This window comes from Symphodus melops, assembly GCF_947650265.1.
Source record: "Symphodus melops genome assembly, chromosome: 18".
Lineage (NCBI taxonomy): Eukaryota > Metazoa > Chordata > Actinopteri > Labriformes > Labridae > Symphodus > Symphodus melops.
The window spans coordinates 14,640,539-14,659,148 of record NC_136708.1 but is presented as its reverse complement, the minus strand read 5'-3'; the positions used below and the strand labels follow the sequence as shown (position 1 = coordinate 14,659,148).

General features: G+C 40.4%; 1 protein-coding gene across 8 annotated transcripts in view; it reads right to left on the bottom strand.

Moving 5' to 3' along the window:
* Window positions 1-18,610, bottom strand: part of LOC306839834 (focal adhesion kinase 1-like) — a 55,832-nt gene that overhangs the window by 17,705 nt on the left and 19,517 nt on the right. For 4 of the 8 annotated variants that reach the window (XM_079368755.1, XM_079368754.1, XM_079368750.1 and 1 more), the window contains 13 exons: window positions 16,823-17,067; window positions 14,772-14,941; window positions 13,412-13,499; window positions 13,076-13,155; window positions 12,552-12,614; window positions 10,723-10,777; window positions 6,146-6,286; window positions 5,779-5,856; window positions 5,446-5,553; window positions 4,416-4,533; window positions 3,924-3,954; window positions 3,057-3,121; window positions 1,073-1,090 (listed from right to left, as the gene is read on the bottom strand). In XM_079368755.1, coding sequence (XP_079224881.1) covers window positions 1,073-1,090; window positions 3,057-3,121; window positions 3,924-3,954; window positions 4,416-4,533; window positions 5,446-5,553; window positions 5,779-5,856; window positions 6,146-6,286; window positions 10,723-10,777; window positions 12,552-12,614; window positions 13,076-13,155; window positions 13,412-13,499; window positions 14,772-14,941; window positions 16,823-17,023 — 1,216 coding nt within the window. In that variant the 5' untranslated portion in view covers window positions 17,024-17,067. Of the gene's footprint in view, window positions 1-1,072; window positions 1,091-2,675; window positions 2,763-3,056; window positions 3,122-3,923; window positions 3,955-4,415; window positions 4,534-5,445; window positions 5,554-5,778; window positions 5,857-6,145; window positions 6,287-10,722; window positions 10,778-12,551; window positions 12,615-13,075; window positions 13,156-13,411; window positions 13,500-14,771; window positions 14,942-16,822; window positions 17,068-18,610 lie in introns of all 8 variants that reach the window. The other 4 variants (XM_079368756.1, XM_079368757.1, XM_079368751.1 and 1 more) reach the window with 2 other exon arrangements.

Below are 18,610 nucleotides of genomic sequence, written 5' to 3'. Positions count from 1 at the left end.
GAATAAGATGGAAAATTAACTTCTGGATAGTAGTTCAGTTCTTAATGTCAGGCAGGTAAAATAAAATGCAAAGTGGTAGAAGAAGGAAGTGTCGACTGCTAAAATAGTGATGAAGCATTTTCGATGATACATGTGTTTTCTCTCTTGTCAAAAGTAAGATGTAAAGAAGAAAACCGTCTGATTAAAGTTCCAATTTCTTTTTTTTTTCTCTTTCTTTCATTTTTTTTTAAAGTTTAATTTAGATTTTTTCATACTGTGAAGTCTACCCCCTTGGATAGAAAGTAAAAGACATTGTCCTTTGACTGTCTGACTGTTCAAACTTTGTCTCTTTATGTATTCTGGGATAATGTGGAATTGTGTGTGTGTGTGTGTGTGTGTGTGTGTGTAGTCTAGTTAGCCCATTTTAGCAAGGAATGCACCCGCTCTTGAATCCAGCAAACCTCTCCCTGCTCTACACTGCGTGTAAGTAAGTACACGTCTGCATAATTTTGTGTGTGTGTGTGTGTGTGTGTGTGTGTGTGTGTGTGTGTGTGTGTGTGTGTGTGTGTGTGTGTGTGTGTGTGTGAGAGAGAGAGAGAGAGAGAGAGAGAGACTGAGATGTGTGGAGAGGGAAAAAGGATTGAAGATGTTCCCTTGAAGAGAAATAACCACTTGCTTTTACGTGTCCTTCTCGTGGTTTAAAGCAGACATATTTCAAATGACAGACACACACATACACAAACATCTTAAAACCAAAAACAGGACTGAAATAGTAAACCACTGTAGCTACCAACAGAACAAACTCACTCGAGCTACCAGTGATTTATGCATGCTTGCAGTCTCAGGAACTTTCAAAACATCATAGATTGATTGTTTAAATGAGTTGATTCAAAGTAACTTCAGTCAGCCTGAATGTAGTTTATCATTTCATATGTTCACATTGCATCATTTTGAAGACGTAGGAATGCATGCACAAACATTCACCCACACACCAAAACACATGCAACCGTTTCCCAGGAGGATGCAGTGTGTTGGTAAGTGAGGACTACGAAGGCGGAACAACAGAGAGATTTATAAACAACATCAACTTTACCATCCCCGCTAAGATCTTCTGCAGGGTCCCGAAGAGCATGCAGGGAACGGGACAGCAGAGGAGGAAAAATAGGGAGAGACAGAAAAGCAGCAATGAGAGAGAGAGAGAGAGAGAGAGAGAGAGAGAGAGAGAGAGAGAGAGAGAGAGAGAGAGAGAGAGAGAGAGAGAGAGAGAGAGAGAAGGAGGCAGAGCAAAAAAAAGGAAAGAGAAGAGAGCGGTTAGAGTATGAAGAGCCTTGAAACAACACAAGTGATGTTACATGATCTGCAAAGCCAAACATTAAGCCAGCAGTTAGTTAGTTAGAATCCCAAAATAACTCCAGAGAAAAGGCTGAGTGAACAACTTTCACTAATGCTCTGCAGACACATGAAGTAATGCAAGAAACAACGTTTGAACTCCAGTGTTGTTTCAGTGATGTATGATGTTTGTATCAAGCTGTAAATATTTGTGAGTTGAAGAGTTAATGTGAGCAGACTGGGGGATCCACTGGAGTTCAACATGTGAGTTCCAGGGTTGTAATGTAAACAGTGGACAGAGTGAGAACCCAAATACTACTTGGCCAGAAGGCGTGTCACATATCCAAGTAAAGATATGTTCATTTAGTGAGGAAACGATACAGCAGTGCCAACTAAATGTAATAACCTTTAAAACCTCTTTAAGAATCAAAACCCCGAACAGTAATGAGAGGCCAAACCACCACAGTCAGGAAAGATCAGTTCCACATTTTAGAATATAATCAGATTTGTTTTTTTGTTTTTTTCTGAAGAGCTAGAGGGGAAGGTCTCCTGTAAATATACACATTGATGCTGGTTAGCTTAGTTAGCTTAATTTAAGGCATGTGCATTAGCACATCGCATCAAGACTGACAATTGGGATGAAAAGCTAATCTGGGCTAATGCCAAAGACAAAGTATCACAACCCTAGCTCGTAATTTTCCTGCTATGCTAAGCTAATCATCTCTTTGGTGAGACCTTTGGCATCCTTTCATTTTTTCTTTCTTAGCAAGAAAGAGAAATAAGTAGATTTTGTGTTCAGTCCAACCACTCAACCAACAGCACTTTTCACCCGTCAAATTTAGAGAACATTGGGATAGTTAGAGACAGCAACACACACACACACACACACACACACACACACACACACACACACACACACACACACACACACACACACAGTTGTTTTGTTTGAAGAATGTGAGTTTGAGCGTGTGAACATGGAGGTGAGACCGATAAGTAGAGACAACCAGGCAACAAGCAAATAGTTTAGTAGGAGAGGGCATCTTTAAAAAATGAGATATTGTGATGCAGAAGATAAAAGCCACGAATCCACAAAACCATCAGCAAAAAAAAAAGACTGATAATATTTGGAGTTTAACACATTTTCTAACTTTTTTTGGGGGCCAAATTGGAACTAGAACACCAACAAAGGAAGACATACTAAAATATATTAGAAGTTGTGCAATCTCATTTCTGTATACGTATCCATTATTGCAAAGTTAGATTGCAAGACAAGTTTGACCATCAAAACAGGCGACTTATTCAACCACATCACAATTTTTGTGGACACGCTCTCCCACTAACTGTCCAATGACAGCTGAGGATACCATTGGGCGGTGAATCTGAACAGAAGGCAAAGGGGAGGAGGAAACGTCGTGCCTTGGTTGGCTTAGGAGGTGTCGACGTCACATGTTCTGCAGCCAATCAGGCCGGAAAGAAGACGAGAGTGCAAGAAAAAAAGAGTGAATGAAGGAGGAGATGTGAAGGAAACCGACAGGGAGACAAGGAAGTAAACAAAAGAAAGATGGAACAGAGGACGAGGACAGGCAGACTCAACTTGAGAGGAAAACAATGACAGGAAAGAATGAGTAAAGGGAAAAAAAATGGATGATGCAGGAAATAGAAACACATAACAAGAGGTCGGAGCCAGGGGAAGCTGTCAGGCTTTTTCAGTCCATTTGTAAATGTGGGTTTGATTTGTTACCTACCTGAAACTGAGATGGCTCTGACTCCACTCCTGACTGCTTCCAACTTTTTCTCATTATTGGAAACTCTAGAAGAAAAATAAACAAAGAACAAATAAGAAGCCAGTCAAAAACAAACGCTGACGTTGGATACAACAAAACAAACAAACCTCAATTTAAACAGAAGACTCTTTAACGTGCGTGTCAGCGATGTTTAAAGTCCCGAAAGAAGAGGCTTTAGAAACCTGATTCTGCAAACCAACCCCGACTGTTGAAATATCTCTCTGGGTCTGCAGTGGTTTCTCTCTGTCTGTTTGATCTGACTTTGACTACATTCTTTATATTACAGACCCCAACCAGCAGACACAAATAAACTAGAGGAACCCTAAGAGTGAGAGACAGAGAAAGAGGAGGAGACTAGCCAAGTATTTAAAGACCCTACGTGGAAAATATTTGGCTCCTAAACTTATCTCCTTATTTGACTAGAGACTCAGAGAAGGAGAGGAGGGGGAAACAGAGCAAGACAGAGATATGAGTAAAAATGACTAAAAGTAAAAAGTTGGTGTTTGAATTGGACTAACTGACATCCAAAATAAACAAATACAGTGAACTCCATGCTGCAGTAAAGAGCCGGAGCATAAATCTGAGCATATATTTCTGAAAACACTGAATTTGTATTCATCATTCTCTTGGGTTCCTTTCACGTTTTAAAAAGATTCAAATGTGTGCAACAGCCTACAAATAAATTCCCACAACTTTACATTCGTGGCAAAGACAGACGTACAAAAATCCCACATCTGACGACTCACAGCAACGTCACAGACCCCTTTGAAAACTTGATGACCATGGATTTTTCCCCCTAAGAGTATTGAGAATGAGACAGGGACTTACTTCGGGATGGAGGGCAGCGCTCTCTCTCCCTCTAGCGGACAAGAATGCACAAGATCAGGATCCACAGTGAGTAATGTGAAGCACGAGTAATATGCAAGACTCAAAACAGACTTTTACAATGTCCCACTGGAAAACAGGACTTTATAAACAGTTTAAAGGATGTGATATAAGTCTCTCATTCTTACAAAATACACTCTATACGACATTACAAGATGTACATTTCGCTCTCACTGATCACACACTGTGTGTAATTCAGAGGAGAGTGCTCAACCAGTTATTGATGCGTCATTGATAGACAAAACAGTTGAGTTAAAATGATTTGGACTCTTTAAAGAACATGTGGAAACTGTTTATTTACTACCATACAATGTTCTACAGTCTAATAATATACAGGAAGTATACTTTTTAACAAAATAAAATAGCCCACGGGATTTTTTGTTTTGAACACCATAACAATGGTGGGACAGAAAGTAGGGGTATCAAGTGACTTACCTTTCTGTACTCTGACGATGAAGGAATTCGTTTCCATGGAGATGAGCCGACAGTAGCCGTCAATTAAATCCGCTAAGTTCTCTGCCATGTTCAGTGATGCCGTTGTAACTGTCAGAGGCTGCACGCGCACGTGCACATGAACGAGCACACACACACACAAAGAAAGAAAGAAGGGTAGGACGATTACACAGAGCCATTATCTACACACACAGTCATGTACTCAGAAACATCGGAGTGGGGGGTTCCAGCTTCTCCTTATGTCAGTGGAAAAACTCCTCTTTACATAGTATTGTGTTGGTCTATGTGTGTGAGTGTGTGTAAACCCAATGCTCTTAAAGCCAATATAAAAGAAAGACTCCACACATACAGCAGTAAGTATTACATAACCTTGTGTGTAGAGCTATTGTGTGAAAACAAAGAAAAACACAACTTTATATCAAACACACACACACACACACACACACACACACACACACACAGCTGCACTGTGGGCACAACTTGTGGTGGCTGATGAGGTTCAAATAGGCAAGGCAAAGAACATGCACTGTAAGTAAATCAAAAATCATGACAAAAGGAAAAAGAAGCATTAGAGGAAGGTTAAAGGGGACAATATGACTACACATAAAGAAAGAAATACCCTTTTGAAACTCTTTCTTATCCATTACTATGGAAACGTCAGACTCTCAGAATATCACCGAGTCTATATGTACAATAAGAAGTGCAGGATTTATTCCAGAAGTGTGAGAGTTTTCATATATATTTCTTGTGTCTTGGATCTCGATGCATGTGTCCTCAAGCTTTAACATAGAAACATACAGAGAGGTGTTTCAGGGATTACTTATCCTGTATGGTATTTGATCATATCAGAAACGAAATAAATGTGCACATAAATAAAGATCACAAGGCTTACAAGTTGGAGGTAACCATTTGAGACGCTAAAACCAACCTTTCTTCTTGGTACGCTTACAAATGATGTCGCAAACTGGACAAAGAAACACTACAGAGCATCAGATAGAGAGTGAAACAATACCTCAGCAGCTCCGGCTACATTGAGCTGTAGCATCCCCTTTCTGTCCTTCTCCTCCATAGCCGAGTACTGGATGGACTGAACTTGAGTGAAGTTAGCCAGATGGGTGGGCTGGGGGGCAGAAAGGAAGGAAACATAAATAATGTCAGATCATTCCTTGTTCAGCTATACTCCATATTCATGAGCTTAGCATTAGCATTGTTCTATGGGTATCAAGCCTTCATTTTCCACATAAAAATGTGTGCTACGTTTGTAGCATTCGGTTTTATAATACTTTTTGCCGACTTTTGGTTTACTTGGAGGCTGTAGAACAATGTAGTTTTTGTAAAAACTCACTGTGGATCCCTTGTCAGTGAGGTAGCTGATCCCCTCCTCTGGTCCAATCGCCAACTCCACCTGGATCACCCAGCTGGACTGTTGTAGAGAAGAAGAAGAAAGTTAAATAGAAAGAGAGTGACAGCAAAAAGGCAAAACAGAAAAAAGTGAGGACAAGAAACGAAGTCAGGTTAACAGAATTTTATTAGTAGTATTAGAAGCACTCATCATAAAGCTGAAGAAACATGGGACATGGAACACTGTGGAAGATCAACACATCTTGCAAGACCTACTTCCACCACAAGGGGTCAACCTAACACAATAAACCAGAGCTCCCAGAGTGCATCAGGACACCGCAGAGTGGAGGCAAGAAGGGATGAAAACCTACCCCCAGGGCACATTTGAAGCACTCCTTGTCGTAGCGGTAGATTGGTGCAAGGATCTCCAAGAACTTGAGAATGCACTGCTCGTCGTTGAGATTAGCGACCTGCTTGAACGTCTGCTGGATCAATTTACGAAGTGTTTTGGCCTGAAGAGAGAAAGAAGGAGACTTTTATTTAAAAAAAAAAATAAAAAAATTTAAATAGTAGCGAAAGAAAATCTTAAACTTGAAGAGAGGGATGCATGTTGGGATATATTTAGGTGGGCAGAGTGAGCTGAGGAGAACAATACATTGATTGATTAATCCTCTGGTGTGCTTCCAATCTACTCGACCTCACCACTTCCTAAGGATCAGATCAATATCTTCACAACACAGTGATAGTTAACACTCAGTCAATCACTCAATCTGCACAAACGACTGCACATGTACCTGCAGTGTAGTCACTGTGTGATAGTCACTCAGATTTCGAGTGTGTCAGTATTTGTTTTCTCGCCGGCATAACAATCGCAAATTCAGACCTATTTTATTTTCATCTGTTATGTCACTGGAGAGTTGACAGATGGAGAGTAAGAGAATAAAAAAATCCTTCTGGAACATTGTTCTGACATTTACAATCCCTATACTCCATTACATGCATGAAGATGTGCAACACACACACACACATACAGATATACAATGTTTATATAATCCTCTTTATCTGATGTGTGGGGAAAAAATGTATGTGATGTAATGAATGTATATGTGACTAACATGAAGAGGATTTGGGGCCTCTTTGCTCCTTCAAATGAACTCTGTACATTTGAATGTCCTTGTTACTGCAGGTTTAAGCACTGATATGTATAAAATCCAGAGTATTGAATAGAGACATTCACATTCATGGTCCCACATACAGTTTACAGACAGTCCTAGTCTATAAATAGAACTCCCCATATATAGATTAACATCGAGATTAAAGGAGATTTAGTTTAGTACAGACCAGGCTTAAAAAAAACATGTGTGGCTTTACAGCAAACATTAAGGTCATTCTACAGAAAATAAATGAACAGTTTTTACGAATGAAGTCACAACCAAAGAATAATCAGTTATATTGATTTATTTACTTTTAGACACACTGAATTGACCAATCAGGGCGTGTTTAGCCTATAGAGGCTCAAATTGAAATATTCATAAACGTGAAGAGTGTGTAACCCCTCTGATTGAGTTTTAAGGGTCACATTGGTCGACAAATTATTCCAATAAAGGTTTTCTTTTCTTTAAAAAATATGTGTTATGCGAATATCTTTTCAGATTAATTAATCTGAACATCTGAACTTCATTGCAGCTTTACAGAGCCTTTACGCCAGCTGTCAACTCAATAAGCCTGAGAGAATCAAGAAACACACACACACACAATCTGTGTGTTCAGCTTTATGTGTGTGTGTGTGTCCTTTTAACAGATCAACAGTTTTCATAACACACTTGTGATTACAGAAAAATGTGTATGTGCTACTGTGAGTACTTTGTGCTCTTGATAGGATCAGTGTTTTAATTCCTTGAATTCCAGGAGAGACACTCTCTCTCTTTGTCTCACACACAGACACACAGAAAGACGCACGCACGCACACACACACACACACACACACACACACATACACATACAGACACATACTCATACACAAAGACACACACACAAACACTCAGTCCACCCTTCCTGAGAGGAAGTGCTGAGAGTAGCGATCACCCTCACTATCACCATGTTGACCGTTGCCTTAGCAACAGGGCTGACCAGTTACTTCACTGACATTTAACACAAAGAGCAGCTTTCTGATAGAAAACTTAATTTTACCTTGAAACTGGAGAAGCAGCTTTCAGCTTTAATTCTCAGTGTATCCGGAAACAACTCTGAGAAAATTGCGGGTTTGCTTAAACTCTTTCTTTTTTTTTAAATCAAAGTTGAAGACTCAAATGTTGGCCTCAGTACTTCTTGTTTTTTAAATTCTTAATCAAATGAATTACATTTTGAGACACATTTCATTCTGTGTTGTGTCGAAACAGTCCTTAGTTTAGTCTCTCTAAATCCCACCAGAAGGATCATTATTTGCTGCAAAAATAGATAGATAGATAGATAAATATCTTTAGACTTTGAGTCATTAGATTACGTGCACCAGGCATACCTTTGCATACCTCACAAACTAGATCCACAGTCCTAAATAATCCATCTCAAAAAGTATGTAATCAAAGCATAACATACAATGTTATATGTTTAGCTAGAAGGCCTTATTTTAAAGCTTTGAAACACATTGTCTGACTGATAAAAAAAAATAGCCTTGAACAGCTAAAAAGGATTCGAGAATTCAGTAGTTTATCTTAACAGTATGGATTCAGATATCTGGTATTTAAATACACTGATAGTTTATCAGTTCATCAACATATGTACAGAGGTTGTAGAAAATACTTCAGAAACTCCACTGATCTACCAAATACTGGTTTAAATGCAACAATAAATCACACTGCTGTATCACTGAATTATTTTGCAGTTATTATCAGAAAGATAGAGAGAGAGAATTTCAAGGAGTGATCACTCTGTGAGGAGACAACAGACTCCTCCGCTCAGCTCAAGCTGCTTTGGTCAAACTCTGATCTCCAGAGGTCAGTGTGACTGAACCTGCCGGCCAGCCCGTCAATACAAATGAACACGCTCCGCTCTTTATAACGCTTTCAACACAGCACACATCAGTCACTGTTTACTACCACAGCCATCTGCTCAGGGGTTATTGTGTGTGTGTGTGTGTGTGTGTGTGTGTGTGTGTGTGTGTGTGTGTGTGTGTGTGTGTGTGTGTGTGTGTGTGTGTGTGTGTGCGTGCACGTGTGTGTGGAGGTAGAGTCCATTGAGGGAGAATAATCCCATTAAATGACAACCATTCTCTTTTAACAGGGCAAACGACGGCAACATACATGACAGCTGCGATCTCTGTCTCTCACTAACACATCTAGGAGTGTGTGTTAGAGCAGTGTGTGTGTGTGTGTGTGTGTGTGTGTGTGTGTGTGTTAGAGCAGATGTGTCACTTGCTTCACATGAAGCATTATCTCACACAATTCTCAAAGGGCCAATGTAACAGATTCAAGTCAAGTTTTTGTTTGTCTAATCAACCTTCCAAAACGCAAAGATATCTTTTTTTGAAAACTCAGCCTCACAATTTAAAAGCTGGTCAGAACATGTACGGTGGTTTATTTATCAAAACACTTATATAGTAAGTAATAATAATAATAATCGGGTTTTTTTAGGTTTTTTTCATAATGAAATGGTTCAAACATATTGTAAAATAAACAATATTAAATCGAGTCAGAATTCCGCTGTTGTTGATCTTTGAATACGTGTGCGTGTGTGTGTGTGTTCATGGCCTATAAAACCGAGCCTCAAGGGATTGTGTTGACGTGTCTGCAACAAAAAAAACAACAAAAAAAAGCAGAAAATGAGAGGAAGAGGAGAGTAGCTGAAGGAAGAATGTGGGCTCCTGATGAGGGGGGAGTCAGCAGGGCTTGACAGACCAGGGAGCACAAGGAGGTGCACAATGATGCCGCCCCCTCCCTCCTCATTGTTGGAAAGAGAAAGTGGGTTTAAACATGACCTGAGGGTCGCACACTCCAGCACAGCCGCACACACACACACACACACACACACACACACACACACACACACACACACACACACACACACACACACACACACACACACACACACAGAGTCAGCTTCTCTCCTTCTGCCGAGCATCTGTCTGCCCGCCCGCTGACATCGAGACCTTTTAGGGTCACAGGGCTTTTCCTTCTAGCACACACACACACACACACACACACACACACAAACACACAAACACACACACACCAAGAGCCTCCCAATAAACGCGTGCCGTAAATTTATCACTGACACAGACGCTGCTCATTATGCTAGCACACCCAGCAGTCACATTCAAACAAAAACCAAAACCTGCCCCACAGCATATGCCCTTCTTCACTTAACAAACAAGTTCCATTATATTTGGTGGAAATCTCCCAACATGTCAGACAATGTTTCAAAACCTGGAATATTTCACGTATAACACAACCAAAGATTGATCTACACTCGGTCTGGACGGAGTGAGAAAAATATGCAATGTGGGATTGTGGTGGTGGTGGGGGGTTTCAAATGTCAATAATTGTGATTAATTGTACAATCTCAATGTTTACGTTACACTCGTTTGGGTTTTTTTGCGCAAAAAACAAGCTTTTTCCTTCTGCTTGTTCTCATCATCTCTATTCTTCTGAACTCCAGTGGTTATTTGCCAAAGTATACATGACTGTCATCTGGAGTCTTTGACTGCTTTGCATAATGTCAGCCAGACCACACAAGGTCTAAGTGCACATCTAGTAACACAATGAAAAAAGAAATAAAACTATAAAGCTGGCCAAAAGCAAAAGGCCCTACTTTTGGGAAAATAATCAACTTCCCCGGAGCAGCTTGGGCTGAGTGATAACAGAGGTGACTGAAGGGCGAGAACATTTTGGTCAGAGAATTGTCTTTCTGTGCAACAGTGTCACTTGTCTTCTTTTAAAGTGTCCATTCTCACCTTGACTGAATCCAGCAGGTCTTTCGGGAAAAAGCGCCTCAAACCCACATCCTTCCTGGAAAGAGAGACACAGACGCATGTTTATTACGCTGAAATTACACCATGGAATGCTAATTGACAAGCAGTTCTGTGTTTATCTGATCTTTGCAGATGACTTTTTTTCTCTCTCTGCAGAGAAAATGACCAAGAAGAGCCAGAGACAGATACAGTTAGGCAGTCAGACAGCCGAAGACACGGAACAGAAAAGAGAAACAGAAAGCTATGACAAAGTGTTGACCGCGGAGCACTACTCATCTTTTCCTAAGAGATGAGGCTGAGGGGGAAAAAAAAAAAGGGAGAGCAGGAAAAGAGAGAGAGTGAGGAGTACAAAGAGGGAGACCACAAAGACAAAGAAAGATGTGCAGAACTAAAACAGGAAGCGAGTTAATGACTCAAACTCCTCTGGAGAAAAAGAGGAGTAGAGGGGGAGGAGGAGAGAACGAGTGAAAGGCTGACAGCTTACAGCATCCATTCTATCTCTTTCTCCAGCAAATTTCAAATATAACATTACTTTTTTAGTGTGTGTGGTTTACAACAGGTTTAGGAATTTAGTTCAAATGCAATCAGATGGTAAGAAAATGCATAAATGAACTTTCAGATGCAGGCGATGGTTGTCTACTCAGTCAGACTTCACATCCGTCCATTATAGGGCCTATTACAGATAAAATTGACATGTCACACCATAACGTGATCGGCCCGCCGTCACCAAGCTTTGTTCATAGCAGGAGTTAATTACACTTATCACATAAATTAGCTCAAAAACCACCAAGCACTACTGCCAAATGTAGCCAGATATTCTCTCTCTTGCACACATGTTCAGTGGTTTTGTACGAGTAGCTACTAGTGGATGGGCCAGCTGAAGAAAAACAGGAAAGACTGGGAGGAGGACCTGAAGCAAAGGGCCGGGATTTGAACCGACGGCTGATGAAATGTGCCCAAAATTTAACAGAATTTTTAGTTCTTGGATTATTTTCAAAAATCCAAATAGACCCTTATGGCCAACCGTCTGCTTGGCCTATCAAATCCCCGACAGCACTTTCCATCTCGCTCAATTGTTGGTTTAAAATATGCAACAGAGAGAGGCTGAGTGGGAGAAAGAAGAATGAAGGGAGAAAAAAAAAACAAGACAAAATTAGAGGATGAGAGCAAAGAGAGACAAGCAAAGAGGATTGAGAGCGTGTTCAGTGTTCATTGGAAACAAAGAAATATTGGATAAAAGACAGGGGGCTTTCTTCTGAGTTAATTGGAGAGCTTGTTAGGCTGCTGGACAGAAAGAAAGACTTCAGTGGAAAAGGGCAGCTCATTAGGACGGGTCCAATCTATAGCCAAGCCTTGTTAGGGGGCAGACTCTGTTCATGGTTCTCATCAGCATCTAACAGGAAGCAAAACCCAGAGAGCTAACACAGACAGAGCAGCCAATCTTACGTAAGTCCACAAACACTAATGATTATAAAACACAAATGATCTGTAGGTTGAATCAACAAAGACTGAAGACTGTCTTTATACCGGTAAATGTAAACAACATGTTTAATCACAGGTGGACTGTCACTTTATTAGAAGAATTTAAAATGTTTTGTAAATCCCCGAAATGTGTCTTTCACTTTTCTTCAACATAAAAACCCTAAATCTGAACAAGGAACGGTGACATATACTGTTCTTTCTTTGCTGTTTCTCTGCAGGGCTGAAAGACACATTTCTAGCTGAAAGGAAAGATATCATTGACCAGGAAGGTTTTTAGTTGGAGTCAAAGTAAGCTCCTGCAGCACCGTGCTTAAGGAGAAAATACTTACTCCAGTAACTCATAGTTGGATTTCTTGTCCAGGGCGTTTCCTCTCATCTCTTTGAAGAACCTCCTGGAACAGACGAGTGGGGAGAAAGAACAAGATTAGAGACCTTCACTGCAGACACACCAACACCAGCAATAATTCAGTTTTAATGGAGAAAAAAAAAAGCGTGTTGAATTTCAGCGGAATTTCTTCATGATGGTTTTGTGTTTGCTCAAGACAGGTTGTTGCTTTGCATTTTAAAAGCTGGCAGATTTGGGACGGAGTGATCAGTGTAGTTCACAGGAAAACACAAAAGTATGTCATGGAAACAATTGCTAATGTGGCTTTTAAACAACTCAGAAAAGTGGCAAACATTTAATCCATGTTGGGAACAAACGTTTGCCTTTAATGCGAAAAGAAAAAGCTGTTAAATAAAATTAATTCTACAAGTTTACAGACTGTCGTTACATTGTAGACTTAGAGTTTCCATTAAAAAAAATAAGTGACTCTAAAAACAGTCACTGTAAAGCAGTGTGAGCATGTCTAACCTGATTTCTAGACAGCCCAGTTTGAGAGCTACATCTTGTTCCACTTGATCCCCGATCTCCATCATGTAGTCATTCTTCACCTGGGAGACACAAGAATACATTACAAAAATATAATGATTTAACGATGTATCTCTGCATGCAACAAATGGCCGTCAGCTCAAACTCACACATACACAAACACACACTTCCCTTGTGACCTAGATAACCAAAAGGCAAACACACACTGTCTTCAAGCAGTACCATATGTCTCTGTGCTGTCTAGCTGCTGGCAGAAAATGAAATCTGTTGGTGTCTCTGTGCCTGTGCGTGTTTGTGCGTCTGTTTCAGGGCGAGTACCTGGTGGTAGAAGTAGTTGAGCGTGGGTTTGTCTTCTGTAAACTGCTGTACGAAACCCTTTGGAAGATAGCGGATCCTTAAGTCATACCTAGAGGAAGAAAGTAAAGAGAGGAATGTTTTTTTATGCAGAGCTGCAAAAACAACACATTTCATTAACAGAAAAAAAAAAAGACGTAGAGTAGCGATATGTGTTGGAGTTGTCTGGTACATAGGAAAATTATCAGAACAAGTTAAATAAAAAATAGAAACACAACTTGAAGATCGGAGCAGGGCACAAAAGGGAGAGGAAATAAAGGTCACGATTTGACAAAGGAGAGTTTGGTGAGAAACAGAATTCGGCTGTCTTTATTTATGTAGCACTTTTAAAACAATTAGTTACAAGGTGCTTCACAAATGCAAAAAGTAAAAACAGTAAAACATACACAAAGAAAGAAAAATAAATAGATAAATAAAAACGTGAAAAAAAACAAAAAACAGATAAAGACAGAAGGATGGGAGGAACATGCGTAGGCTAGAATGGATATGAGGACATGGGTTGAAAGATGATTGGAGGAGAGACCTACAGAGTCAGAGAGAGCTGTAGACTTAGCGGGCATCTGGTTCCCCCTGTCTTTATGGCCTCAGTTCAAAAGGTCTGTGCATCACAATAGCATTAGCACCACGACTGCCTCAATGAAGATAATATACGCCAGTGCATTAACATCCAAAGTGCGAAAACAGACAGACAGGGCCTCCCATCAGCATACAGCAGACAAGTCACACTATTTTCTCTGAACGTTGGTTGCAACAAACTATTACTCTTTCTTCCCTAAACAACGGGGCAGACTGCTGTGGGTTAACATTTGAGGAGATAGTAATTCAGACTTAATTTACAAAGCCAAATAAGTCACATTTAATGTCAAGGGAAGTGGTTATATGTTTCATCAATGACATGCATTCACCTGCTGCAGAATCTAAAGTCAAATTCAACATTGTGTATTATAAGTAATCTCATCCAGTATGTTGTCTGGTAAATGTTTAACCCCAGTTTTACACTATTTGTGGTCTTTGCCTCCGTGCTACCACAGCTGAGGCGAGGCTGTTCCATTCTAGACTATCCAGACAATCAGGGCGAATAATTGGCTGATAAGATGCTGACTTACAGTCTCAATCAATTCATTGTCCTGCTGATGTTAGCCTGCTTTCCAAATAATGCCTGAAGGTCATGCTAAGAGCAGGAAAGCATTTATCTTTGTGATAAATTTCACAAACCAAAAATAAACATCCTCTACAACTGCTGAGATGACAGGGCCGTTCCAATCAGTACAAACTCAGCAGCTCTGTGTCAGAAGTGAGTTTATTTGACACTGTTTTCTCTCACCTCCACTCCTCGTTTGGTCGCGCCTGTTCGTAATTCTCTCTGACGTGTGACACGCCCATATCAGGGTGCAGCCAGTGCACTTGTTCTCTGGATTGGCAGTTGGTAAGACGGAGACCAAAACAAGATGTCCAGCGCACTTTGTGGATGTCCAAAATCTTCTGGATTATTCCCTGGAAACATAATGGAAAGATTTATTTGGGTTATTTTCCTTTTCATACACATCTCCTACATCATTTAAGTTAAAAAAAAGAAAAAGTTTTTAGTTGGACTCAATAATAATATAATCTATAGACTTAGAATTCTTAAATTCAACACATATTACTCTCTGCATTGCTAAGGATAATTTTTGGCTAAATTACAAATTAGTCCTCCTGTTATCTATAGTGGTGCAGACCTCTGTATGGTGGCAAGACACATTTAAAACCCTGTGTTGATTGCTTACTAATACATTAAAAAAAATGCTCATTGGAGCATTTTTGGCCAAGACAGAAGGCGACGTAAGGCGACGCCACAGGCCGTCTTCGTCGCCACTAGTTCTTTTCCGTCTGCTAGGTGTGTCGGGGCCTTTAGTCAACCTCCTCAGTGTGCAAACTCTGCCGGTGTTTATGTGAATCCTTTTGCATCGGGTCAATGCAAGTGTCAGTCAATGCGAGTGTGAAGGTAACCTGAAGAAATTAAACATGGCGTCCCCACCCAAACAAGCTGACAGACATCAGACACACACAACCATGCTCACAGAAGCATGCGTGTTGCCGTTTAAAGTGCTAGGGGGGTCTGACCCAGATACTGCAGGAGAAAGAGAGAGGATAAATGCAGTGATGTATCCTGTATGGCCTCTGAAGTTTGAGCAGTGCTTGGTAGTTTTATGCGTCATGTGAGGGGATCTAAAAGCACGATGCAAGAACTCACACATAGTCTGACCTAAGCTGACTTTTTTTTTTTGCGAGCTTATAAGTGATTTCTTTTGCAGAGGGTCCTTTGTCAGAGCAGAAGGCTGGAGCCTTCAGCTTAGACAAACAGCAAAACGTCTGCTTTCAAACCACTATTGGGTGTTAAGTGCAAAGGACGGTACCAGCGTGATAAACAAACGTGTTTCTACTGTGAGTGCAGAATGTTTTTTAAAGTAGACTTTTGTTTGAAATAATCCTCAGAGAATTCAAAAAAACTATCACTGAACTGACAATAGTAACAAAATGTGTGTAGTTAAATCCAAATATGGTTTATTTATCTTATCCCTAGAGCTCTATGGTAGTCCAAAACCCTTCAAACACATCAGTGATCCACACACGAGTGTCCTCAGTGACATGATTCATAACTTTCAGATTGGGTCCATATTAATTTGGGCATCAAATGCATGTTATTTAACAGTTTAACACTCCTCATAAAATGGATTTTTCTGTTGAAAAATCATCTTTGCCAAAATAACAGAGCTGTGCCACTAAGGCTAACCAACGGCTAGCCACTTTGACTGAAACTACAAAAAGCTCATTATTCTCGATCTTCAGTGGATAAACCTTGATAAGTTGTTGGTTTCCTGACTCTTTCCAGCACAGCCAGTAGGTTATCAAATGTGTTTTTGAGTGAATGTTTCAACAATTTAAAAGATGATTGCCCAGATCGCCCAATCAGAATGATTTCTGTCAACAAACACCTAAGAGATCAAATAACTGGAAAAGGAACTAGGGTATGTTAGCATTGATATATTGTATTCTAAACTTATATTGTTAACATTTCTATCATAAAAATCCAGTTAGCTTGGTTTTGCTGAGTATGTTAGCCTGCTGCTGATGTTAGCATATTGCTAAATCAGCACGTTAACTAAGTGAAGTTGAGTTTGAAAGAGCAGCCATGCTTGGCTGAAGCTGTCGACTCTGAGGCTGTGTTTAGAAAATGAAACCCAAGAATGACATTTGGGTTTTGTTATTCATCATTTCAGGAGGTGGCTCTGATCTTTTCACTGAATAACATGACAATTGGAAAAGGGAAGGCATTTTATTGTATTCAACCTTGAGGTGCACCTTTTATATTTTCCAAGTATGTACTTGTCTTACCCTGACATCTGTTGCATCTCCATATCTGATGTTGGAGGACCAGCAACTGTGTTCAGCGTTGGTTTCAAAGTGATGGAAGACTTTAAGAACCCTGTCCACGGAGCCAGCCATGGTTCGGTCGGAACCCCCTGCACTCAGCCTTGACTTGGCTCCTTCCAGGAGGGCATGGTTCAGGTTGGGGTCCAGGTAGGCCGTCGCCATGGTTTTCCCTGCTGACACTGCTGCTGCTAGGTGTCTGTCATATTCTGGGAAGGAGAGGCGAGAAAAACTCTGTGAGTTGAGGAAGAAGAAATACTAACAATCCTAACAGAGAAATTGTAATGTCATTTCTTTAATGACAGTGTAGCTAGTGAGAGAAAACTTCCAAGAGATTGGATATCAGAATATCTGATACATCAAGATGATCTCTTGGTATCACACATGCAGCTGCTGTTTATTTCTTGCTTGATTTATCGTGTGGTCAATTAAGATCCCAGTACAGTGACCTGTACCTACGGCTGGTTTTATGTGGTCAAAGTCTATTCATATTAGAAGTGGTTTTAGACCAATATTAATATATTAATTGTGCTTCGTTCACAAACTAATCTGATCCCTTTATTTCTCTCACTTCTTCATACAGACATAGCGTACACACCTGCATTTCTTCTCTCTACACGAAGCAGTTTGAGTGCTTCGTCTTCCTGTTTTGACATTAGCCTATTCATCAGCAGTTTCACTTTTTATATCGATGTCCTGCTTGTGTTTTAAAAGGTTTCACAGACGAATACATCGGTGTAGCACAGCGCAATGTGATGAACTTAAAAGTGCAGAGAAACACAGACACAGCTACGTATTAAAGCAGCTCAATCAAGGGGCGTTCAAGCACATACTGATCTGTGAAGCAGGAGTCAAACATGACTCGCACGCATCAGTGGTAGTGGTAAAGAGTATGGGGAGGCTGTACGTACGTTACTGGATCAATCACGATTTGTTATCTTGAAAGCCAGTGGATATAAAAGGAATTTGGCGTATTCTACCGCCAGACATTTTGGCCGCTGATATCTTTATCTGCCAGTGAACTTCACGTGATAGCGGCTAAAAGCTGTTAGATAGCCTACACTTAACCCTGAACCCAAGTACAGCTAGAGTCAAAACAAACAAACACAACGCCGTTTGCCTGGATGGAAAACAAGCTGGGAAAAAAACAACAACTGAACAATGAAAACCCAGGGAGAGAAATAAAAAGAGAGAGAAGTGCAGTCAGGGTCAAGGCTCAATATGTATAGCACCTGTGTCTGCAACACAAAGGAGACAATGCACCTCAGGCTGACGTTTTTCCTGAATAAGAAGTCGTGACATTGATCGACTTCCTGGAATTTCTTGTAACTTTATCTGGGAATGCCCAACAATAACTACCTCCTCTACATTTGTTTGTGTGCCAGATGTGTGTTACTGTGTCCGTGTGCTGTGATAATCATGAGGCTGTGTGGGAAAAAAAAAAAAGAAAAGATAACCGGGAACTATTTCATTATCATTTTTCTGTTTCCCTTTTAGTCCTTTTCTCCTGCTCTCTCATCTGTTTCAAGGAAAATTGATATGTGCAAGCAGGTAGTTACAGGTGAGAGAGAGCGGAGCAGCAGCACATACACACACAGAAGAAACAGATAAATCACAGTAAGATATGTACTCCTCTTGTATACTGAAAACTCCCGATGGTAAAGACTATTATAACTACAGATCGCTCCAGCAGACTTTCAGCACCTCTCTCCCTGTGTTTCAAACACACACACACGGACACACACACACACA